Source organism: Neophocaena asiaeorientalis, unplaced genomic scaffold, assembly GCF_003031525.2.
Source record: "Neophocaena asiaeorientalis asiaeorientalis breed wild unplaced genomic scaffold, Neophocaena_asiaeorientalis_V1.1 scaffold174, whole genome shotgun sequence".
Lineage (NCBI taxonomy): Eukaryota > Metazoa > Chordata > Mammalia > Artiodactyla > Phocoenidae > Neophocaena > Neophocaena asiaeorientalis.
This window is the reverse complement of record NW_020174922.1, coordinates 2,624,746-2,650,378: the sequence shown is the minus strand read 5'-3', so window position 1 is coordinate 2,650,378 and position 25,633 is coordinate 2,624,746. Positions and strand designations below refer to the sequence as shown.

The 25,633-nt window shown below is 36.1% G+C and overlaps 1 protein-coding gene across 4 annotated transcripts in view; it reads left to right on the top strand.

Annotated features, from left to right (window-relative positions):
* FREM1 (FRAS1 related extracellular matrix 1) overlaps positions 1–25,633 on the top strand; it is a 167,660-nt gene that overhangs the window by 86,529 nt on the left and 55,498 nt on the right. For all 4 annotated transcript variants that reach the window (XM_024760474.1, XM_024760472.1, XM_024760473.1 and 1 more), the window contains 5 exons: positions 3,817–3,996; positions 7,392–7,577; positions 12,819–13,015; positions 16,477–16,699; positions 21,191–21,335. In XM_024760474.1, coding sequence (XP_024616242.1) covers positions 3,817–3,996; positions 7,392–7,577; positions 12,819–13,015; positions 16,477–16,699; positions 21,191–21,335 — 931 coding nt within the window. The remainder of the gene's footprint in view (positions 1–3,816; positions 3,997–7,391; positions 7,578–12,818; positions 13,016–16,476; positions 16,700–21,190; positions 21,336–25,633) is intronic.

Below are 25,633 nucleotides of genomic sequence, written 5' to 3'. Positions count from 1 at the left end.
GATACCAAAACCAGACAAAGATGTCACAAAAAAAGAAAACTACAGACCAATATCTCTGATGAACATAGATGCAAAAATCTGCAACAGAATGCTAGCAAACAGAATCCAGCAGCACATTAAAAGGATCGTACACCATGATCGAGTGGAGTTTATCCCAGGAATGCAAGGATTCTTCATTATACACAAATCAATCAATGTGATACACCATATTAACAAATTGAAGGATAAAAGCCATATGATAATCCCAATACATGCATAAAAAGCTTTTGACAAAATTCAACACCCATTTATGATAAAAACTCTCCAGAAAGTAGTCATAGAGGGAACTACCTCAACATAATAAAGGCCATATATGACAAACCCACAGCCAACATGGTTCTCAGTGGTGAAAAACTGAAAAGATTTCCACTAAGATCAGGAACAAGACAAGGTTGTGCACTCTCACAACGATTATTCAACATAGTTTTGGTCACAGCAATAGAGAAGAAAAAGAAATAGAAGGAATCCAAATCGGAAAGGAAGAAGTAAAACTGTCACTGTTTGCAAATGACATGATACTATACATAGAGAAACCTAAAGATGCTACTAGAAAACTACTAGAGCTAATCAATGAATTTGGTAAAGTAGCAGGATACAAAATTAATGCACAGAAATCTCTTGCATTCCTATAAATTAATGATGAAAAATCTGAAAGAGAAATTAAGGTCACTCCCGTTGACCATTACTACAAAAAGAATAAAATACCTAGGAATAAACCTACCTAAGGAGAGAGAAAACCTGTATGCAGAAAACTATCAAACACTGATTAAAGAAATTAAAGATGATACAAACATAAGAAATGAAATTGAGTTATTTGTGGTGAGTGAATGGACCTAGAGTCTGTCATACAGTGAAGTAAGTCAGAAAGAAAAAAGCAAATACCGTATGCTAACACATATATATGGAATCAAAAAAAAAAAAGTTCAGAGGAACCTAGGGCAGGACAGGAATAAAGACGCAGATGTAGAGAATGAACTTGAGGACATGGGGAGGGAGAAGGGTAAGCTGGGACGAAGTGAGAGAGTAGCACTGATATACACACATTACCAAATACATAGCTAGTGAGCAGCAACTGCATGGCACAGGGAGATCAGCTCAGTGCTTTGCGGTCACCTAGAGGGGTGGGATAAGGAGGTTGGGAGGGAGACATAAGAGGGAGGGGATATACGTATGCATATAGCTGATTCACTGTGTTGTACAGCAGAAACTGACACAACATTATAAAGCAATTATACTCCAATAAAGATGTTAAAATAAATTAATTAATTAACAGAAATACTGTATTCAAAAAGGTGTTTTGTTATTTGAATATTATGTTTTCTTGTAATGTTCACTCAGTTACTCAGTTGGTAGTAATTTAGTGCTCTTCTAGGATGAGTAAAGAGAACTTCAGTACTCTAGGATCTAAAGTTTCAGTGGCCCCGCTCTTTCCTCCATACGTTGGTTATAAAGATTACCAGAGAACAATTGTGTCACCATTATTTTACTTCATCGATTGATTTATTTTATCTTATTTCTACGATTATGAAAACAGTACACGCTCATTGCAGAGAACATGAAAAAATATAACGAAGTTTTGAAAAAATTACCTTATTTACCTTTCAAAGAGAATCACTGTTAACATTTCAGTGTTACAGTATTTTCTTCTTTATAATCATAATTTTTAACATAGTTGCAATCTTGTTATGTGTGCAGTTTTGTAGATTCCTTTATTCATTTAGATAATCACCTAAAATGTTTATTAAAATATTTAGTAAATTTTATATAATTATTGTAAACATGTTTTACTAATTGAATAATATTTTATGATATAAAATTACATTATTAATTTTCTATTCTCCAAACATTATATATGAGGTCATTAAAATTTTTTCTTTCAAATAGCAGTACAGTTAACTATTTTAAGTATAAATTATATCTTTAGACTGTATTTCATTTCAGGGTAAAGAATTCTTCCACCAATGCTGTAGCCTTTTTAGTGGTTTAACCCTCAGCCAAATTTTCTAGCTCTTTCTGTAAATGTATCCTATGCTTCCATTACATTGAAATTACAGTTATTGAATGTACTATGTTTGCTTTTTTGATTAAGCTGTTTTCATTTCCTAGATTTTTCTACTTCTCTTCTGGCTCCCTCTCCCTACACGCCCTCTCTCCTCATCTCCCAATTCTCTGCCCTATCTGCCTTATAAACTACTCATCCTTTAATGCTCAGTACAAAGCCAGCAAGGCCATCTGAAAAGACTTCTCTGACTTTCTCTGGTGTGTGTGCCTTGCCCCCTATGCCATCATCAGCCAATATTCTCATCCTCATTCACCCTCAGCACCTGGTACATAATCAGGCTGAGATAGATGAATTTTCCATTTAATAGGTAAAAAATGGCTTAATAGTAGCAATTTCATATGGTTCCACTTAATACATACACATATCTGTGATGTTCTAACTGAACTGCATTTCTTTCTCTACCATTAGACTGTGTCAGCTCCTGACACATAGTAGGTCTTTGGACATTTGACATTCTTTTGAACTGTCTTTTGACGTTTTCAACACGTCTGCCTTTTTCTCTGCTGAGGCACCCAGAACACTAATTTTCATATAACAGGCATTAAGTATATATTTATCAAGTGAATGATGAATAAACAAACTTTATGCCAATTTGTTTTTTATAATTATGAATAGATGAGACGTGTCTTTTTTTTTTAATTTTCCTGAAGTTGAAGGCAGATTGTTTAGTTTTAGTTCTCTCAATTTCACTGTTTTTAAAAAATAAATCCAGTTATCTCATCCTTTAATCATTTCGTTGCTTAATAATATCATCTCGAGCTTTTCCTTGTCATTTTTTTCAAACAGGTAGAATAATGCCAAACACAATGCTCTGTAGATTTAACCAATGTGTCTTGTGAAAAGAGATGACATCCCTGATCTTTCGTGTCTTAGACTCATCAGAACTTCAAACATAATTGCTTCCCTCTTGGCACTTTCAGAGTGATGCCTGAGAATTATCAAAAGCATATCTGCAGAACTTTCCTGTCCCCTGGACAGCAAGCATTCCCACCTCTGTGCTGTTAGTTAGTAATCCAAGAGCAGATTGTTCTGTTTACTGGTAAACTATCTAGTCCTGACATTTTCTTCCTTCTTCCTCTCCTTGCCTAAGTTGGGGCCATTTTGAATCCCATAGCTGTAAGCTCTAAAGAGTAAACAGAAAATGAAAATAAATGCCACTTCTTTTCCAGGTGCTGTTGCTATTTTGCTAACATCTTGGCTATTATGTAATGAGGAAAATACTGAAACAAATCACAAAAATGTGGATTATATTTGTATTTCACCTATTCTGCTTCTTCTGTAGTGAATGGTGGTTCATTTAAGGTGGTTAATGCAAATGGGAAGACAATTACCAGAGGGAAAAGGGTGCCTTCTGTTCTCCCTGAGGTTGGTCCTAATACTAATAATTATGAGAGAAGAGTAAAGCCATCATGAGTCAAGCTTCATGTCTATCCCTTATTCATTTATGAACTGTCAGACCCTTGTTAGCCCTGTTTTGCCCCTCCATCTGGTGATAGACGGCTGGCAGGGATTTCACCAGAGGCAACAGATGGGCAAGCATTTTTGTGTTATTTTTATGACTCTATTTAATTGCATAGATAAAATTGAGTTGTACCTTTTAACCACGTAAGTTCCTTCCCTTGCCATTTTATGCTTGTAGAGCAAGTGTGAGTGGGTTTCCTCTTGGTATTCTGTGTTTTTAAAAGTCAGGCTTAAACTCTAGTTGTGTCTTCCAGGTGGTGAGATTGGCCTGGTGCCTTGTTTTGACACCATAACGTTGGTAGTTTCGGACACAGAAGCTGGCCCTTTTGTGAATGGACCTCATCCATCTGTTCCTCGTCGTGAGTCCTTTCCAGTGTATGATCTCAACATCACAGTGTATCCGGTGGACAACCAATCACCTTCAATTGCAATAGGTGACAATTTTTTCTTTTAAAGTTCTATTATTTCACCTAGTGTCATACCCATGGTCCAGTGAAGTGATGCACTTTACATATAGTCAAAATAGAAAACCACCATACAGAATTGCTTCCAATAATTGCCTCAATACCAATTTGTGGAAACCCCCTGATCTATGAAAGATTACAGGGCAAAAGAGTTTACTTGTTTAAAAATTTAGATAAATCTGAGGGACCTTCAAGATGGTGGAGGAGTAAGACATGGAGATCACCTTCCTCCCCACAAATACTTTGGGAATACATCTACATGTGGAACAACTCCTATAGAAAACCTACTGAATGCTGGCAGAAGAACGCAGACTTCCCAAAAGATGCCCTCAGGCGACCTACACGCAGAGGCGGTGCCAAATCTAAAGCTGAACCCCAGGAGCTGTGCGAACAAAGAAGAGAAAGGGAAATCTCTCCCAGCAGCCTCAGGAGCAGCGGATTAAATCTCCACAACCAACTTGATGTACCCTGCATCTGTGGAATACCTGAACAGACAACAGATCATCCCAAAATTGAGGCAGTGGATGTTGTGAGCAACTGTAGACTTGGGGTTTGCTTTCTGCATCTAATTTGTTTCTGGTTTTATGTTTATCTTAGTTAAGTATTTAGAGCTTATTATCATTGGTAGATTTGTTTATTGATTTGGTTGCTCTTTCCCTCTTATATATATACACACATATTTTTTTTTTTTCCTTTTTCTCTTTTTGTGAGTGTATGCTTCTTTCTGTGATTTTGTCTCTATAGCTTTTGTCTCTATAGCTTTGCTTTTACCATTTGTCCTAGGGTCTGTTCTTATATATATACACACATATATTTTTTTTTTTTCCTTTTTCTCTTTTTGTGAGTGTATGCTTCTTTCTGTGATTTTGTCTCTATAGCTTTTGTCTCTATAGCTTTGCTTTTACCATTTGTCCTAGGGTCTGTCTGTCTGTTGTTTTTTTTTTTTTTTTTTTTTTTTTTTTTTTTTTTTTTTTTTTTTGCATAGTTTTTAGCACTTGTTATCATTGGTGGATTTGTTTTGAGATTTGGGTGCTCTCTTCTTTCTTTTTATTACTTTTTAAATTTGTAATAATATAATATTTTTTATTTTATTATTTTCTTTCTTTCTTTCTTTCTTTTTTTTTTTTTTGGTCCCTTTTCTTCTGAGCCGTGTGGCTGACAGGGTCTTGGTGCTCCAGCCAGGTGTCAGGCCTGAGCCTCTGAGGTGGGAGAGCTGAGTTCAGGACATTGGTCCACCAGAGACCTCCTGGCTCCATGTACTATCAAATGGTGAAAGCCCTCCCAAACATCTCCATCTCAATGCTAAGACCTAGTTCCACTCAACACCAGCAAGCTACAGTGCTGGATACACCATGCCAAACAACTAGCAAGACAGGAACACAACCCCACCCATTAGCAGAGGGGCTGCCTAACATCATAATAAGGTCACAGACACCCAAAAACACACCACCGGATGCGGTCCTGCCCACCAGAAAGACAAGATCCACTATCATCCACCAGAACACAGGCACCAGTCCTCTCCACCAGGAAGCCTACACAACCCACTGAACCAACCTTAGCCACCAGGAGCAGACACCAAAAGCAACGGGAAGTAGGAACCTGCAGCCTGCGAAAAGGAGACCCCAAACAAAATAAGTTAAGTAAAAAGAGGAGACAGAGAACACACAGCAGATGAAGGAGCAAGGTAAAAACCCACCGGACCAAACAAATGAGGAAGAAATAGGCAATCTACCTGAAAAAGAATTCAGAATAATGATAGTAAAGATATCCAAAATCTAGGAAATAGAATGGAGAAAATACAAGAAACGTTTCACAAGGACATAGAAGAACTAAAGAGCAAACAAACAATGATGAACAACACAATAAATGAAAGTAAAAATTCCCTGGAAGGAATCAATAGCAGAATAACTGAGGCATAAGAACAGATACGTGACCTGGAAGATAAAATAGTGGAAATAACTACCGCAGAGCAGAATAAAGAAAAAAGAATGAAAAGAATTGAGGACAGTCTCAGAGACCTTGGGAAAACATTAAATGCACAAACATTCGAATTATAGGGGTCCCAGAAGAAGAAGAGAAAAAAAAAAGGGTCAGATGGATACAAAAACAAGTCCCATATAAATGCTGTCTACAAGAGACCCACTTCAGACCTAGGGACACATACAGACTGAAAGTGAGGGGATGAAAAAAGTTATTCTATGCAAATGGAAATCAAAAGAAAGCTGGTGTAGCAATTCTAATACCAGACAAAATAGATAGCTAGTGGGAAGCAGCTGCATAGCACAGGGAGATCAGCTCAGTGCTTTGTGACCACTTAGAGGGGTGCGATAGGGAGGGTGGGAGGGAGACACAGAGGGAGGGGATCCGGGTATATATGTATATGTATAGCTGATACACTTTGTTATAGCACAGAAACTAACACACCATTGTAAAGCAATTATACTCCAATAAAGATGTTAAAAAACTATTTAGATAAATCCGTGTGGAGAGAGAATGCAAGTGTGTGTGTGTGTGTGTGTGTGTGTGTATCTGTGTCTGTGTGTGTGCACACACTTGGGAATGAAGACAACATTGCAATCCTCAGATATTCTGGTTTTATTTCACGTGGGAAAATATCATTTGCCTGCTGGAGAGCCAATAATTTATTTTATCCATAATAATTTCTATTAGAATTGAATGAGTATATTACTGAGACCATTTATATATAGTTGACCTTATTTGCTTTTTAGAAAGTCATCTCTTCATAGGCATTGTGTATATGTTCTGTGTCTCAAAAAAAAATGCAGACATATGTATGAATGTTATTGTAATTTGCAAAGTATCTCCTAAGCAATGTTCTGGGGAGGAAGCATTATCCCTGCAGAATAATTAAGCACCAAGGCATGAAAAAATGTTCATTATGAGCAATTCATAATAGTTCTCAGGCAGTTAACGCTCTGACAAACAGAGGCAACAACTGATCTTGAAGAGTACATAAACCACATTTAGTGACTTATTAAAACATTTTGGCAATTCTTAGTTTCATTTGTCACTTCTACAGACACAAGGGAAATCAGAGTTCCTTGAGAGTGACTAAAGGGCTGTACTGAAGCATTTAGTATTTCTGTTGTCTTTCTATTATTGTCTGGCTTGCTTATACAAGAAAAAAATATAATTCCGTTAAGTCAAATTAAATTCCCCCCATTACCCCGGAATGTATTCACTGTAAGGAGAATTATGCCAAAGGAAATGAATATCTCCCATGGAAGTATATTTGCATGTAGGATGCTTCTATGAATTGGAATTTCAATCACTCCCTTTTGTTCTCACTATTTTGATTAGAGGATTTCATGCTAAGTCATAATTGTGTTATTATTTGTATGCAGGTACCATGTTCTTTGTAGATGAGGGTTTCTCAGCAGCCCTTACTGTTAACCATTTGTCTGCCACTGATGCCGACACTGCAGCAGATGACTTGGAATTTGTTTTGGTTGCTCCTCCCCAGTTCGGCTACCTTGAAAACACATTACCTTCTGCAGGTTTTGAAAAAAGCAATATGGGCATCAGCATAGGTAAGTCATGGGTTTGTGTCCAGCAATAATTAGCCTATGTTTGTGACTGATTGGTTAGATCATGTTTAATAACTGGGTTAGGACTTCAGAAATGTTCAAAGTACTGTATATACTCAAGGAATTATTATTATTACCAATGCTTTTGAGTATTATTGTTTTTTCTAATTTTTCATTTAAAATGTCCCCATGTATGGGAGTTTACTTCAAAATAAATGGAGATTTCACTTATGAAAAATATAAGAATAAATATTGAAGAAATAATGTTTTTAAAGGCCCTGATAGCAACACAGAATTCTGTGATAGAATAAATCTGGTGGAGCTCACTGGTCTCATTCTCACAGTTTTTTTTTAACGCTTTTAAAAGATATGGGCAGAAAAAATTAGGAAACATACCATGGGAATGTTGAAGGTAGTGACATTAATTTTGAAATCAAAATGCCTCTCAGATACTGAAATATCTCTGGTATTTCAGGCAAAAAGAAAACAACCAAAACAAAAACAGACACCAAAAACACAATTGTCCAAAGGCACCACTTTAGAGTTATTCTCTAAGCACCTTTTGGGGTATATCTATCTTAAATATGAGAGAATCTGGGTTTTAGATTAATTGCATTAATAGAGTGACTGAATGGATAGAAAAATAAAAGACCCAACTACATGCTGCCTACAAGAAACTCACTTTAGCTTCAAGGACATACATAGGCTTAAAATGAAGGGAAGGAAAAAGATATTCCATGCAAATGGAAACCAAAAGAGAGCAAGGGTAGATATACTTATAACAGACAAAAGAGACTTTAAGTCAAAACTGTAACAAGAGACAAAGAAGGTCATTACATAATGATAAAGTCTTAATTCATCAAGAGGATATAATAGCTGTAAATGTATATGCACACAACATTGGAGCACCGAAATACATGAAGCAAATACTAATAGATTTGAAGAGGATAATACACAACAATACAATAATAGTAGGGACCTCAGTACCCCAATTTCAACAATGGATAGATCATCCAGATGGAAAATCAATAAGGAAACATTAGACTTGAACTATATGTTAGACCAAATGAACTTAACAGACATATACGTACATTCCATCCAACAAAAGCAGAATAAACATTCTTCTCAAGTGCACATGAAACATTCTCCAGGATAGATCATGTGATGAGTCAACAAACAAGTCTTAGCAATTTAAAAAGATTGAAATTGTACCAAGTATCTTTTTTGACTGCAATGGTATGAAATTAAAATCAATAACAGGAGGTAACTAGAAAATCCACAAATATGTGAAAATTAAGCAACACACTTCTGAACAACCAATGGGTCAAAGATTAAATTTAAAAAAGAAATTTAAAAATCTTAAATAAAAATGGAAACACAACACGCTAAAATATATGGGATGCAGCAAAAGCAGTGCTAAGAGGAAAATTTTATGGTGATAAATGCTACATTAAAAAAGTAAATCAACTAGAACTAGAAAAACAAAAACAAACTAAGCCCAGGTTTAGCAGAAAGAAGGTGATAACAAAGACCAGAGCAGAAACAGAGAACAGAAAAATAGAAGAGATTAATGAAACTGAATTGATTTTTTTAAAAGATAAATGAAATTGGCATACTTTTAGCTAGACTTAACAAGAAGAAAAGAAAACTCAAATAAAATCTGAAATGAAGGAGGAAACATTACAACTAATACAGAAATACAGAGGATCATAAGAGACTACTCTGAACAATTATACACCAACAAATTGGACAACATAGGAACATAAAACTTACCAAGTCTGGATCATGAAGAAATTAAAAATCTGAACAGACCAATAATCAGTAAATAGATTTAATCAGTAATCCAAAACCTCCCAAGTAAGAAAAGCCCAAGATCAGATGGCTTCACAGGTGATTTCTACCAAACATGTAAAGAAGAGTTAGCCCTCATTTTTCTCAAACTCTTCCAAAAAAAAGGAAGAGGAGGGAACGCTTCCAAACTCATTTTACAAGGCTAGCATTACCCTGATACCGAAGACAGATAAAGATACTACAAGAAAAGAAAACTACAAATCAGTATCTTTGATGAATATAGATGCAAAACTTTTCCACAAAACAATAACAAACTGAATTCAACAGCACATTAAAAGGATCACACACCATGATCAAGTGGGATTTATATCTGTGATGCAAGGGTAGTTCAGCATATGCAAATCAATAAATGTGATACACCACATTGATAGAATGAAAGACAAAAATCCTATGATCATCTCTATAGGTGCAGAAACAAACATTTAACAAATTTCTACATCCTTTTAAGATTAAAAACTCTCAACAAATTGTGTATAGAAGGAACATACCTCAACATAATAAAGCCTGTATATGCAACACCACAGCTGGCATCATAGTCAACAGTGAAAGGTTGAAAATTTTCCCTCTAAGATAAGGAACAAGACAGAGGTGCCCACCCTCATCATGCCTATTCAGTATAGTACTGAAAGTCATAGCCAGAGCAATTAGGCAAGAAAAAGAAATAAAGGGTGTCAAATCAGAAAGGAAGAAGTAAAATGTTTCTGTTTGCTGATGATATGATATATAGAAATTCCTAAAGACTTCACCAAAAACTGTTAGAACTAATCAACAAATTCAATAAAGTTTCAGGGTACAAAATCAACATACAAACATCAGTTGTATTCCTATACATGAACAATAAGCTATCCGAAAAAGAAATAGAGAAAACAATCTCATTTATAATAACATTAAAAACAATAATATATTTAGGAATAATTTTAACCAAGGAAGTGAAAGATTTATATGCCAAGAACCGTAAGACATAGAATTGATGTCTTGATGAAAGACACTGAAGAAGACACAAATGTAAAGACATCCCATGTTCATGGATTGAAAGAGTTAATATTGTTAAAATGTCCATACCACCCAAAGCTATCTATAGATTCAGTGCAATCCGTATCAAAATCCCAGTGGCATTTTTTACAGAAATAGAACAAACAATCCTAAAATTTGTATGGAACCACAAAAGACCTCAGATAGCCAAAGCCATCTTGAGAAAGAAGAACAAAGCTGGAGGCATCACACCTCCTGATTTCAAGCTATTATTACAAAGCTATCGTAATCAAAGCAGTATGGTATTAGCATAAAAACAAACACATAGATGAATAGAACAGAATAGAGAGCCTAGAAGTAAACCAATGCATATATGGTCAATTAATTTTTAATGAAGGAGCCAAGAATATACAATGGGCAAAGCACAGTCTCTTTGAGAAGTGGTGTTGGAAAAAATGGACAGCCACATGCAAAAGAATAAAACTGGACTACTATCTTATGACACAACAAAAATTAGCTCAAAATGGATTAAAGACTTGAACATAAGACATGAAACCATAAAACTCCTAGAAGACAACATAGGCAGTAAGCACCTTGACATGGGTCTTGATGATGATTTTTTGAATTTGACACCAAAAGCAATGGCAAAAAAGCAAAAATCAACAAGTGGGACTACATTAAACTAAAATGCTTCTGCACAGAAAGAGAAACAATCAACAAAATGAAAAAGTTACCTGTAGAAAGGGAGAAAATATTTGCAAACCATATATCTGGTAGGAGATTAATATCTAATATATATAAATTACTCATACAACTCAATACAAAAAGCCCAAACAATCTGATTGAAAAATGGGTAGAGGACTTGAGTAAACATTTTTCTGGAGAAGATGTACAAATGGTGGAACAGGTACATGGAAAGGTGTTCATCATCACTAATCATCAGGGAAATGCCAGTTAAAACCACAATGATATATCATCTCCCACCTGTTAGAATGGCTATTATCAAAATGGTAAGAGATAACAAATGCTGGCAAGGACATGGAGAAAAGGGAACTCTGGTGCACCATTAGTTGGGAATGTAAATTGGTACAATCACTATGGAAGTTCCTCAAAAAATTAAAAATAGAACTTCCGTATGATTCAGCAATTCCACTTCTGGGTGTATATCCAAAGAGAATGAAAACAGGATATCAAAGACATATCTGCACTCCCATATTCATTACAGGATTATTCATAATAGCTAACATATGGAAACAACCTAATGTCCATTGATGGATGAATGGACAAAGAAAATGTGGTGTATACACACACACACACACACATACATTAAGATATTATTCAGCCATGAAAAAGAAAGAAATGCTGCCATTTGCAACAACATGGATGGACCTCTGAGAGCATTATAGTAAGTGAAATTCATCAGACAGATAAAGACCAATACTGTACGGTCTCACTTACATGTGGAATCTAAAAATACTGAACTCATAGAAACAGAGAGTACAATAGTGGTTGCCAGGTGCCAAGGGTAAGGGTGAGGAGATGCAGGAGATGCCGGTTGAAGGCTACAAACTTTCAGTTATAAAATGAATAAATTCTGGGTATCTAAGGTATAGCAAGATGACTATAATTAACAATACTTATTGTACACTTGAAAGTTGCTTTGAGAGTAGAGCTTTGATGTTCTCATCATAACAACAGCAAAATAGTAATTATATGAGGTGAATGATATGTTAATTAACCTTATTGTGGTAAACACTTTGTGGTATAGAATGTTTCAAATCAACACGTCATACACCTTAAACTCACACAATGATATGTGCATTATATCTCAATAAAGTCGGAAGAAAGGAAGATTAATTGCATTAGAGTTTATGCAGTTTCTCCTGTGACTCATACACAACACAGAGCATTTTAATCTTTTGATTTAAGGCAATGTCAGAATACCAAAATAACAGGTCAGTTAATTCCATTCATTCCTACCAGTTGATATGTAGTCAAGTAGGCAGATGATTGATGGACTCTTGTTTTGCCTTTATATGAAAGAGATGGTTCCTTTCTTGTCCAAGCATGACAAGAACTGCTCACACAGGAACACTGGTTTTAATCAAGGGAAGGAAAGTCTCTCTGACATTCATTCCAAGTATGTAAAGAATGGTCATGAAATCCCTATAATCCTAGTTAGCAGTTATTGCCCTTCCGTTCTCCATGAAAATTTTAATTGTTCCTTATAATTTATGGATATCTGTTTTTACGTTGATGGTTATAGTGATTATAGCAGCCCCTGAAGCTGATTGTTAGGTCAACTGCTATGACCTCTTATTTCCTCTGCTGAGAAATAGGCTATCGGATTAAGGATTAAGGACCAGTAACTTGGAAAAATACGTTTTTCTTATTTATGTGCTCCATCTTGGTGTGCTCTAGCTTCGTTTCAGTGGAAAGACATGAAGGCTTTACACATTAACTATGTGCAGTCCAGGCATCTGAGGATGGAACCAACAGCCGACCAGTTCATGGTGTATGTCACTGATGGGAAACAACGCTCCTTGGAGATACCATTTTACATTATAATCAACCCCACAAATGATGAAGCTCCTGATTTTATAGTGCGGAATGTTACTGTAAGAAAGATATCAGAATTTTCGATTTCTCTTTTATCATTTTCTAATTTTTATTTTCACCTAACCCATTTACATTAGTCTATGTGCACTTAACACTTTAAGTTGATGAGAAGTAGAGAAGGCAGTAACCTGTTATGTAATGCAATCACTTGAAAAGTATTTTTCTAATAATAGTGATGTTGGTAATGATAATAATAATTGCTAACATATAACAATTGTATGGTTACAATTATAGTTGCATATATAGAGAATGTAGTACTTACTAGGTTGTAGGTATTATTCCAAACCCTTTACATGTATTCATATTGAATCCTCGCAATAGGCTTTTAGAGTGATGGCATTATTATTGCCATTTAATAACTGCAAAAAATGAGGCTTAAGAGGTTAAGTTAGTGGCCCAAGATCACAGAGCTTGGAAGTAAGTAGCAAGTAGGGGATTTGCACCCAGGTGCTCTGATTCCACAGAGTGCCCTCTTAACCAGTGCTATAATAGCAAGGGCTCTTAATTCATGAATCACAGGCATCTTTTTTTATACAGCTATTTATAAAGATACATGAAATGAAAAAATACAATTTGGACCATTATTTTTATGCAGTTTGAAAATGTCTTTATATTACATAATAATATTTGTTAGTTTTATTTAAAAATTCAGACATATACTTAAAATGGCCCAGCATATCACTGCTGAGACAACAACTGTTGTCTTAAAAAATAATAATAAATATCTATGGTTAAATAAGTTAGAATGTTGAGAAACATACACAGTGAAATATGAAATTCTCCCTCTTCAACAGCCCCTACCCATAGTCACTCCCCATCAGTGGAGGTCTTAGTAATTAATTTCCACGGAAATAATTTGTGCACATGCCAGTGATACGTGTGTGTGTATATGAATTTTTCTGTATGTTTTTACCTACAAATCAGGGATCATACTATACCCTACTCTACTTTAAAAAAAAAACCTTAATTACGTATATTGTAAATATTTTCATATCAGCATATAATCCTTTTTAAACAGTTCTAATGTTTATACAGTTATTTAAAACAGACATGCACATAGCAAATCCTGATTAAATGAATGAGCACAGGCTTTGGAGTAAGAGGGACTTGGTGTAGCTGTTTACTAGTTGTAGGGTCCTGGGTAAGTTATTTCTCTTTGTTTCTGTTTGCTCATCTGCAAAACGTGTATCAAATCTTCGTTTAGGGTAGCCATGGCAATCATGATGGCCAGGCACATAGAAAACCCTTAATAAATAGGTGTCATTCGTATTAGTCTTGTTATGTTTGTCATCTTTTTTCAGACATTGACCAAAGCACATATTATCTATTTTGAAACCATTATCTTGCCTTATTTTGCACTAAAAATCATCAAACTCTAAATGCAAAAGTCTTTATTTGATTTTAATTTTCTACTGAATCTTAATGGTATATGAAAGCCACCTCAGGATGAGACTTAAGAGCCAGTTCCTGCTTTTCCTCTTCTGTTGGCACATGGATTTCTCCAGAGAGCACTTCAGTAATTATGAGAGAGAGAAAAGAATTACAGATGATTCCTTCTATACCTACCTCTATTGTCTTGTATCTGTCTAGGACTGGGGTTTCTGAAATAATTAGGCCACTGGGAATTTGTCTCTTGCTCTTCTCTGAAAGCAATCGTGCTTTTTTTTTTTCTGTGCATTCCTTAGAGAAGCTGTTGAAGAGTAACAAATATGGAGCCCCATGTGTTATTGGCAGAGCTGGCTTTAAGCTTCAAGTGATTTTTTAAAATAGTCATATTTATTTTGCCTTCTTGTGAAAAAGTGTATTTATTTTGTAGCTAGCTGGGCTTCCATCAAGTTGTGCTGCAACTTGCAAAGAGAAAATTGAGGTTTTAGTTTAAGTTATTATAATCCATTTCAAAGCTGTCTGCTAGTGAGTTTCTGTATTTTATGTCTCTTGATCTAAACCTATTTTTTATAATCTCAATAAACAATTGAATGTGCAAAAAAGAATCCCACATTTTTTCAATAAAATTTCCCAGTCATCTTTGAATGAATTTAGCATTTTGTAAATAAGAAAAGTTGCCATACAGTGATTCCAGGAGCCCCAAGCTTTATAAAGACAGATAATTAGAACATCTTTTTAAGTTGCTTTATGAAAGTTTTTGGAGAAAAAGGCAAATTATCATCAAAGATGATTCCCTAATTCTATCATTGTGTATTAAATTATGATGCCATCTCAGTTTTTAATAAGAAAACCAGCATAATTTTAGCCCAAATATCAGATACTATGATTCTTTTTTATGCACGTTCAAGGAAGAGTGGTTGCAGAAAGGCTCTCTTCAAAGTCCTTAAGAGAGGCTGAAGGGAAAGGCCATTTTCACAAATCTAAACCGTATGTCTTCTTCAAAGCTAAAATGTCCACTCAGCCACGAAGACATTCCTGGGCTCCTCCACTCTTTTGCACTTCTTGTTTATCCATATTTAGTAGCATAGATATTTTCTTCCTTGTGTTATAGTTATTGATGGACAGGCCATCACATTCTCATCTGACTTTGATGCTTTAGAGTATTCGCATTCCCACAGCATCCAGTGAACTGCAAATGCCCAATAAGCACATGTTAAACTTATACACTCATATTATTTAGATCTTGCTATATTTCACAATAGGAAACAGAAATACTTCTTTGTTCCCTTGCTATAAGAAAAAGAAGATAAAGATGACTAAGCACCGTGTCAGTGGTACTAATGGTACTGATGGTTTTAAATAACTAGATCCTCCATGAAATGAAAAACATTCAGTTCTCTTTATGCTTAAAGGATTATGAAACCTGAAGTGGGGTGCAGGGTCGTTCAGGAAGATTAGAGGTGTGAAGACTGGGAAGAGATGAGGGACCCAGAATTAAAATATATTCTATCGTGCATCCAGAAGCATCCTCTCAACTGTTGTTGACTATAATTGAAATATAGAAGGTTTTACTACAATGACAGAAGTTAAAAACACCTAATACCCGCAGTGTGCATAGCAGATATTTGTGCCATTTCTAAAACAGAAACGTAAGAATTATGAAAGCAACAAGGTCCAGGAGATTAAAATAACAGGTTAGGATCTGAAGGCAGGGTCTATACCTGGTGACTTCCAGAAAGCAAGCATCCTTTTGGTTGCTTTTTCCCCCAACCTTTGAATTATGAAATATATATATGAGATTCTATGTATCTCTCCTTTAGTCCTTCATGTAAATAAAGTGCTTTGACATCTTCAAAAGGAAAATGTGAGAAAGATTAATAGATTTGTTCTTGTCTTCAAAGGTCATGTTGAACCAGCAATTTCTTTTTAGGACTCATTACACACACATCTCATGGAAAATTTGCATGGGTATCTTAAAATTATATAGGATATGTTAAAATTATTTTTTGAGCAGTTTGCCAAAAGAAAGACAGGTTTTATTTAGCATGCAGCTGACTTTGCTGTTTTTGTTTAGGTGTGTGAGGGTCAGATGAGAGAACTGGATTCTTCCATCATTAATGCTGTTGACCGGGACATTCCCAAGGACCCCTTGCTGTTCAGCGTCACTCAGAAGCCACGTCATGGCCTCCTCATCAACGGGGTGTTTAGCAAAGACTTGCCTCAGTATAAGCAATCACCCAACACTGGCCAGAAGCATGAACTTGTTTACAACTTTTCTATGGAACTTCTCAAGAATGGTATATCACGCTTCATTTCAATTTGTTGTTGTTGATTTAATAATTTAACCCAGGAAAGATAATAATAAATCACAGAAAGAGGAAGTGAAGAAATGGCATTCACCTACATTCATTATCCCTCAAGGGTTTTCTCTGGGCTCTGGATTAATGCAGGGCATGAAGCCCCAGCTAGAGATAGTGGGTAATTGAAAAGGAAATAATATGTTTTCCTTCACTTTTCGAGCATCAATAAAAATGGTATTTGTGATTTTTGGTAGTTTACCCCAAGCTTTTTTTTTTTTTTTTTTTTTCCTTCAGCCGCTCCGCGGCATGTGGGATCTTCCCGGACCGGGGCACGAACCCGTGTCCCCTGCATCAGCAGGCGGACTCTCAACCAGTGTGCCACCAGGGAAGCCCTACCCCAAGCTTTTAATGTCATAATAAAAAAATTTTCTTTTTAAAACTATTGAGATCGTGGAACTAAATTGAAGAGATTTGTCTGCCCAAACATCCATATTTGAAACAAATATAGAACAAATATAATAACTCATTATTCTCTGAGGAGATAATTTGCCCTTTAAGGAAATGACACATTGGAATAGCAGCCTGAATTATTCTTTCATTACTCTTTCTGAAAAATTGATCTTATCCCATTTAACATATATATATAAATGCTTTTAAATATTTGAGAAAAGTGTGTTGGCTCTAGAATCACTGCCTACTTGCATTCTCCTTCCTGCCCTGCCTTCATGTATTCTGTTTACCCTGCCTGAGGGGTCCTTCCCTCTCCTTCCCCTGGCCACCCAGTACCAGCTTTCAGAACCAGTTTACTATCGACCTCCCTGTGGAGCCCACCTGCACACTCCAAACTCTTCCTTCTCAGTGTTTGATTTATCTAGCACTTGTTCCACATTTTTTTCTGTCTTTAAATTTTTCCTTTCCCCAACTAGAGCTCTCTGCCCCAAAGTTTATTTTGCAATAGTTGCACAATATCATATCATGTTTGAATTGAAAAAGCTAATTAACATACTTCTCAGTTTTATCAATTGCAAAGAAAGAAATTCCAGAGCTTAAATGATGGTATTACCAAATGAATAACCCTGTGTAGGAAATAATACAATATATTGTTACAATATTTTTTTCAAATTTAAGGCCAAGGAAAAAGAAATAATAAATCAAATTTTACTCTCAGGAAAGTCAGTTTTTTGGGACTTCCCTGGTGGCGCACTAGTTAAGAATCTGCCTGCCAATGCAGGGGACATGGGTTCGATCCCTGGTCTGGGAAGATCCCACATGCCACGGAGCAACTGAGTCCGTGTGCCACAGCTACTGAGCCTGCATGCCACAGCTACTGAAGCCTGTGCACCTAGAGCCTGTGCTCTGCAACAGAGAAGCCACTGCAATGAGAAGCCCATGCACCACAACGAAGGGTAGCCCCTGCTTGCCGCAACTAGAGAAAGCCTGCATGCAGCAATGAAGACCCAATGCAGCCAAAAATAAATAAAATAAAATAAATAAATTTTTTAAAAGTCAGTTTTAAAAAAATAATATTCATTGTTTATTATTAAGTTAAATAAGTATTGTATGCATATTGTGTGAAGTTTGCACTACACGATCATTTTGAAGAAAAAAATTTTCATCTAAATTAATATTTTGGTGACATTCTCAGAGATTAGATTTTCACCTGTATTTTATTTTTGGTTCATTTATGGCTACATTAAAAAAAAAAAACTTTAGTATATTCTAACCTCTGCCTCCACCAAACATACAGAACTTAAAAACTACCATATTATGTAATCTGTTTTTTTCTTATCAATTATTATAAGCATCTTTTTACCTTTTAAATATTGAGAACATGCTTTGTGATAATTACAGTGTTTCATTATATGGACATACTGCAATGTAATTTTATACAACTATCTCCTATTTTTAAATATGCAGATAACTTCATATTTTGATATTATAAGTTACGTATCAATAAACATATTTTACATATATTTATGTAACATAAATCTTGGTGCCCATCTCTTAATATTTCTTTTGAATAAATTTTTATAATGAGATTGCTTGGTACAGAAAATTCAGCATTTATAATACTTTTCGGGAAAAAGAATGCCATTGCTACCACGTGCCTGGGTATGCCTTTTGTCCTAATCAATAATGGATATTATTTTTAAAAACCTTTGCAAACTTGGTGGTCAATTAATAGTCTGTCATTGTTATCTTGATTTGAAGTTCTTAGATTGAGTGAGATTGAACATATTTTCATGTTTATTGACCAGATATGTATGTTTCATCTTTTGTGAATTTCCCAATAATGTCCATTGCCCATTTTTCCATCAATTCGTATTGATTAATAAGGGATTGGTAAATACTGAGGCTTTGTATTTTTGTCACATTACAATAAGTTTTTCCATGTTTTATTTGCCTTTAATTCATGTTTTTAAATACAGAAGTCAAAATTGTAGGTAGTAAAATTTATTGTTACTTTTCTTTATGTATTTTTCTTTTGTTTTTATATTAGGAAGATCTTCTACATCCAGGAATAAGATATTTATTTGTATTTTCTTCCAAATCTTTTAAAACAGCTTTACTGAAATATAACTCATGGGCCATAATATTCATCAATTTGAAGTGTATAATTCAGTGGGTTTTAGTGTATTCATCATCACAGTCGATTTTAGAACATTTTTGTTACCCCAAAAAAGTAATACCATACACATTAGCAGTCACTCTCATCCCTCCCTCCCCCAAACCCCAGGCAACCACTAAACTATTTTTGCCTCTACAGATTTGTCTGTTCTGAACATTTTACATAAGTGAAACCATATAAATGGAATATGTGATCTTTTGTAACTGGTTTGTTTTATTTAGCATAATGTTTTCAACGTTCACCCATATTGTAGCATGAGTCAGTACTCCATTCCTTTTTATTGCCAAATAATATTCCATTGTATGGACATACCACAATTTATTTATCCATTCATCAGTTGATGGACATTAGGGTCACTTCCACTTTTTTGACTATTATGAATGATGCGGTTATAAACATTCATGTACAAGTTTTTTGTATGGGTATATACTATATTTTCATTTCTCTTGGCTATATATCTAGGAGTGGAATTGCTGGGTCATATGTAACTCTATGTTTAACATTATGAGGAACTGCCAAACTGTTTTCCAAAATAGCTGTATCATTTTACATTTCTACCGGCAACGTATAAGAAATCCATTTTCTCCACATCCTCACCAACGTTTGTTATTGTCTGTCTTTTTAATTATAGCCATCCTAGTGTGTGTGTGTGAAGTACTATCTCATTGTGGTTTTGATTTCCATTTCCCTAATAGCTAGTGGTGTTGAGCATCTTTTCATAGGTTTTTTGGCTATTTATATATCTTCTTTGGAAAAATGTCTACACAGATCCTTTGCCCATTTTGTAACTGGGTTGTCTTTTACTATTGAGTTGTTAGAGTTCTTAATACATTCTGGATACTAGATCCTCCCTTATCAGGTATATGATTTGTAAATATTTTCTCCAGTTCTGTGGGTTGTCATGTTGCTCCCTTGATGGTTTCCTTTGGAGTTCAAATTATCTATGTTTTTGTTGTCGTTTTGTTTTGTCACTTGTGCTTTTGGTGTCTTATCTACAAAACCATTGCCTAACCCAAAGTCACAAATGTTTTCTTTGAACAGTTTTTCTAGCTTAGCTCTTGCTGTTTAGGTCTATGACCCATTTTCAGTTAATTTTTGTATATAGTGTGAAGTAGGGATCCAATCTCATTTTTTTGGCCTATGGATATCCAGTTGTCCCAGCACTATTTATTGAAAGACTACTCTTTCCCCATTGAATGGTCTTGGTGCCCTTGATGAAAATCAGTTGATCAGATATGTATGAGCTCATTTCTGAGCTCTCTTCTATTAGATTCATCTGTATCTATTCTGTGCCAGTACTACCCTATCTTGATTACTGTACTTTGCAGTAAGTTTTGAAAATGGAAAATGTGAGTCCTCCAACTTTGTTTTTTTTTCCCAAGACTGTTTTAGCTGTTCTGGGTCTCTTGCATTTGCATATAAATGTTACATAGGTTTTTAAAAATAGTTTTATAATTAAGTTTTGATTCATCTAGAGTTTATTTTGGTTGTTGGCTTGAGGTAGGGATCTAACTATGAATTTCTCTATGTAATGAACTAATTTTCTGTTTCATTTGAACACTCTGTCACCATTGTTCTCCTGCAGTTTATTAAATTATATATCCTTTCTCACTGATTGTAAATAAGACCCTTATCAAATACTAACTTATTTAAATAGGAACTTTTATTGAACGAGGAGGGGTGCTCTTACTTCATAAAACAGTTTGGTTTATGCATTTATCAATGCAACCTTATTGTATTGATTAATGAGCTAATGCTAATACCAATGCCTTGGAGGTTAAAACAAATTATCTGTGACGTGCTTTGAAGTGGTTCGATCATAAAAAAATTTACTTTCTCTCTTTTTTCCCTTTTTCCAGGAATGAGGTTGATGTATTTGCATGATGACTCAGAGAGCCTTGCTGATGACTTTACAATCCAGTTGTCAGATGGGAAACATAAGATACTTAAAACCATTTCTGTAGAGGTCACCCCAGTTAATGATGAGAAACCAGTGCTGAGCAAGTAAGCTACCTGAAAAGAGTCCCTTTCAAATTCTGTATAAAATTCTGAGGTCTGGAAGACTAGATGCAAATGGAATGTGTGTCCTCAAGAGAGAAACAAGTCTTTGACAGCTCCTGCCTGTTACAACTTGCCCCACCTAATCAGGCACCTAGAACCTTTGGTGCAAATATTAGTTAATATAACTTCTCCTTAACAATTCTCAAATTAGCCTTTTAAAAATTAATTTTTATTGGAGTATAGTTGCTTTACAATGTTGTGTTTCTGCTGTACAGCAAGGTGAATCAGTTATATGTGTACATACATGCCCCCTTTTTAAGATTTCCTTCCCATTTAGGTCACCACAGAGAATTGGGTAGAGTTCCCTGTGCTATACAGTAGGTTCTCATTAGTTATCTATTTTATATATAGTAGTGTATATATATCAATCCCAATCCCTCAATTCATCCCACTCCCCCTTCCCTCCTTGATATCCATAAGTTTGTTCTCTACATCTGTGTCTCTATTTCTGCTTTGTAAATAAGTTCATCTGTACCATTTTTCTAGATTCCACATATAAGCAACATTATACTTTGTTTTTTTCTCTTTCTGGCTTACTTCACTCTGTATGGCAGTTTCTAGGTCTGTCCACATCTCTGCAAATGGCACTATTTTGTTTCTTTTTATGGCTGAGTAATATTCCATTTTATATATGTACCACATCTTCTTTATCCATTCCTCTGTTAATGGACTTTTAGGTTGCTTCCATGTCCTGGCTATTGTAAATAGTGCTGCAGTGAACACTGGGATGCATGTATCTTTTAAAATTATGGTTTCTCCACCTTTCAGTTACTTGATTTTCCTCTAAAAGTTTTATTTAGTTGTCAATAATTCAAAATAACCAAACATACAATATAGAATGAACAGTGTACTAAATATTTAAACACATGCATGCACACATATCAGAGTGTAATTAATACATAGATTCAATTAAAGTGTGGTAATATTAACTGCAGACAGTCCTCACTGTGGATTTGGTCAAACTTTGAACTAAGAGTGACTGAGGGAAATATATCATTGACACTTCTGTCATCATCTTGGTGTTTCATTGTCCTCCAGTCCTCTACTGTGTTCCATAGGGATCAATGCCCCCTTGCCATCTGTTGTCAAAATGATCACTTTTTAAAAATTCTGTACTGATATTACTAATTGCAGACTTTCTCGGTGTCTCCCTCTGTAGCTGATCAGAGTTTGGTCATAGGGTACAGAGTCTTCATCAATTATATTTCTATAGCTCTAGCCATTTCTCTTATTATTGGAAACTGTACAGAACTGTCCAAGGTTAGAACTTTAGGAAGTCCGACTCTTCTCAGGTGCTGGATGGAGAGAACTGTGTGCTTCTTGGTACCTCTTTGACCATTTTAATGGTGTAGCAGTGAGGGGCATTGAGTAGACAGTCCAAGCCTTTATCAGGAAGTGAACAATTTCCTGAAGTGTGTAAACTCCCAAAGTCTCGTCCACTTTGCAGAAAACAGGACCTTAAACAAATCCCTTCCTTATTCTGCCAATTCTCCTGCTGTTCCCTATGGGCCACCAAGGCCGTTGGAAAGCATTATGGGAAATACTGGAGATAGTTCTTTGGAGGATTGCATCTCAGATATCAGTTTGACAAGGAGTATTCAATAGAAATTTCTATTTCCTTATTCTCTAGCTGGAATCTTGGATTGGTAAATCTTGATTTATAAAAATGAAAATATGAAGGATATTGTGGTATTATGAAACCTCCTTTCTGATGACCTCATTTTACCTAAAAAGGAGGGAGAGAGGTGAAAACTGGTGTTTATTAAGTGCTTACTATGTGGCAGTATGTTGGCTTCTTTCACATATAGTTGTTCCTTAAGTCCTCACCAAAACTGTGTGAAGTAGGTGTCATTATCCTCACTGAGACAACTGAGACCAGAAAGGTAAAATAACTTAACAAGGCACTAATTCAGTCCTATCTGATTTACTATTTCTTGCTATGTTCTTGCTATTAAACTTCCTGGCATAGCTTCATCTACAGAATCACCAAAGCTCCTCTAACTTTGCCTCGAAATTCCTCCTTCTTCTTTCTTTTCTTTTTTCCTTTTCTTCTTTCCCTTCCATATGTGTCCTTGGGCATATCACCTCTCGCCTTCTCCCAGAACTTGCTCCATTATTTTTTCCCTACCGCATCTTCCATCTCTCTCTTTTCATTCCTTCTGCTAATAAGACACAGGGATATAGTTAGTGGTGAAGGGAGCAGATTCTGGAGCCAGACTGCCTTGGTTCAGCCACTTATCAGTGGTGTGACCTTGAAAGTGTTACTTAACCTCTCACTACCTCTTTGTCAACTTCTTTGTAAATGGCGATAATAGCAGTATCCTCTTCATGTGGTTGTTGAAAGGATTAAAGGAATTAAAATATGTAAAGGTACTTCAGAGACTATACCTATTAAGTTCTCAAAAGTGTCAGTTATTAGCGTTTTTCCAAGCAGGTATTCTCATTCTAAAACTACAACGATGACCCAGTCCCTCATTTATTTCAGTGCCAAACTATTTGGAGGAATAGCTTGTGTTTGCTTCCTCTATTCCTGCCCACTCTCCAACCTCCCTTAAAAGTTACCCTTGGATTTCCCACCATATCTAATGGCTCTTCTCATCTTGCTGGACCTTGCTAGGTCATCTGACACCATTCCTTTGATATTCCTTTTAGATGCTGTGCTTTTGGCTCCTGGGGTTACACCCCCTTAGCCCACCTCTGATTCTAGTTGCAGCTATGACGGAACGTACCCTGCACGCTGTCTGTGCCCCATCTAAGTGACTGTAGTGCTCTGCTTTTTTGCCTCTGGGCTTTCTCTGAAGTAGCAGTGGCTCATTCAGCCCATGTCCAGGCACAGGGGAGAATACTTTGAGGGCAACCCTCCACCTCTGAAAGGTAGTGGAGAAGATAAGTATCCCAGCCTCCTATCCTTCTGAAGCATAATTTGAGGCATATTCTACACGGCTCTTCAAAGGATCCCCAGCAGGATTGAGCCCCATAGCAGTAACTACACCCTTCGTTGCCTTTTCCTCCTTTCCTTCCTCACTCCTCCCTCCCTCTCGCTTGTTCCTGAGATCACTTCCCAAATAAATTACCTGCACCAAGATCTTTGTCCCTTTCAGGGTAACTCAGACTATGACATACTTTCTTCTCTCTTGGACCCTCTGAAATTTAATTCTGACCCTTTCTTTCTACCAGACTCCTTATCATCTTCATTGTATTGGCTTCCTGTTTTGATTCATCTGTTTCTATATTAAAAGCACCACTGGGGGGACTTCCCTCGTGGTCCAGCGGTTAAGACTCTGTGCTTCCAAAACAAGGGGCCCAGGTTCAATCCCTGGTCAGGGAACTAGATCCCGCATGCGGCAACTAAAGATCCTGCCTGTGGCAACAAAGATCCCGTGTGCCACCACTAAGACCCGGCACAGCCAAATAAATAAATATTAAAAAAAAAAAAAAGAGAGACCTTTCCACCCAGTCATGTGTTTTAAAAAAAAAAAAAAAGCACTACTGGGAATTCCCTGGCGGTCCAGTGGTGAGGACTCCATGCTCTGACTGCCAGGGGCCCGGGTTCGATCCTTGTTTAGGGAATTAAGATCCCACAAGCCGTGTGGCGCGACCCAAAAAAAAAAAAAAATGCCCACCACTAATCTCCATAAGCCCTAAACCATCATTTTAGCCTTCTAAAATGACAGGATTAATATTCTCTAGTAAAGAGGTGGGCAAAAGTCATCTCCTATGGCCAGGGAAGATGTCAGTTATGAGTAGGCAAGAAAAACCTAGTAAAGAGGTTAGAACTGAGGTGCTTGGGCTATGGCTTGTCAGCAGAGGAGTGGAAGGCTGTTGAGAATGACCAGTTGATGCTACACAAATGTCCTTAATCTAAATCCCAAGGAAACTTCCCAGTTTTTCTCAGAAACAAAGTGTCAAGTTGGACACAGGCCATGTGTGATGACCAAAACCAAGAGCTAGAAACACAGGTGAAAAGAAATCTCTTCTTCTCTTTGGTAGGACCAGAGAAAACAGCCATATTCGCTGTGAAAGCAGCAGCCCTTTACAGGAGACACAAAACCCATAGCAGCAGCATTTATGGTAGAAGCAGCACCTGCTCTCTGTCCCAGCCTTCTCTTCAAGATGCCAGGAGCTGACTGGGCAGCTGTAGCATTTGGAAAAGATGAATTACTGTGAAGAGAACACTAGTTACCCAGAACATCACCAAGGAGGAGAGTAATGTAGAGGGCTACAGATTATCTAAATATCAC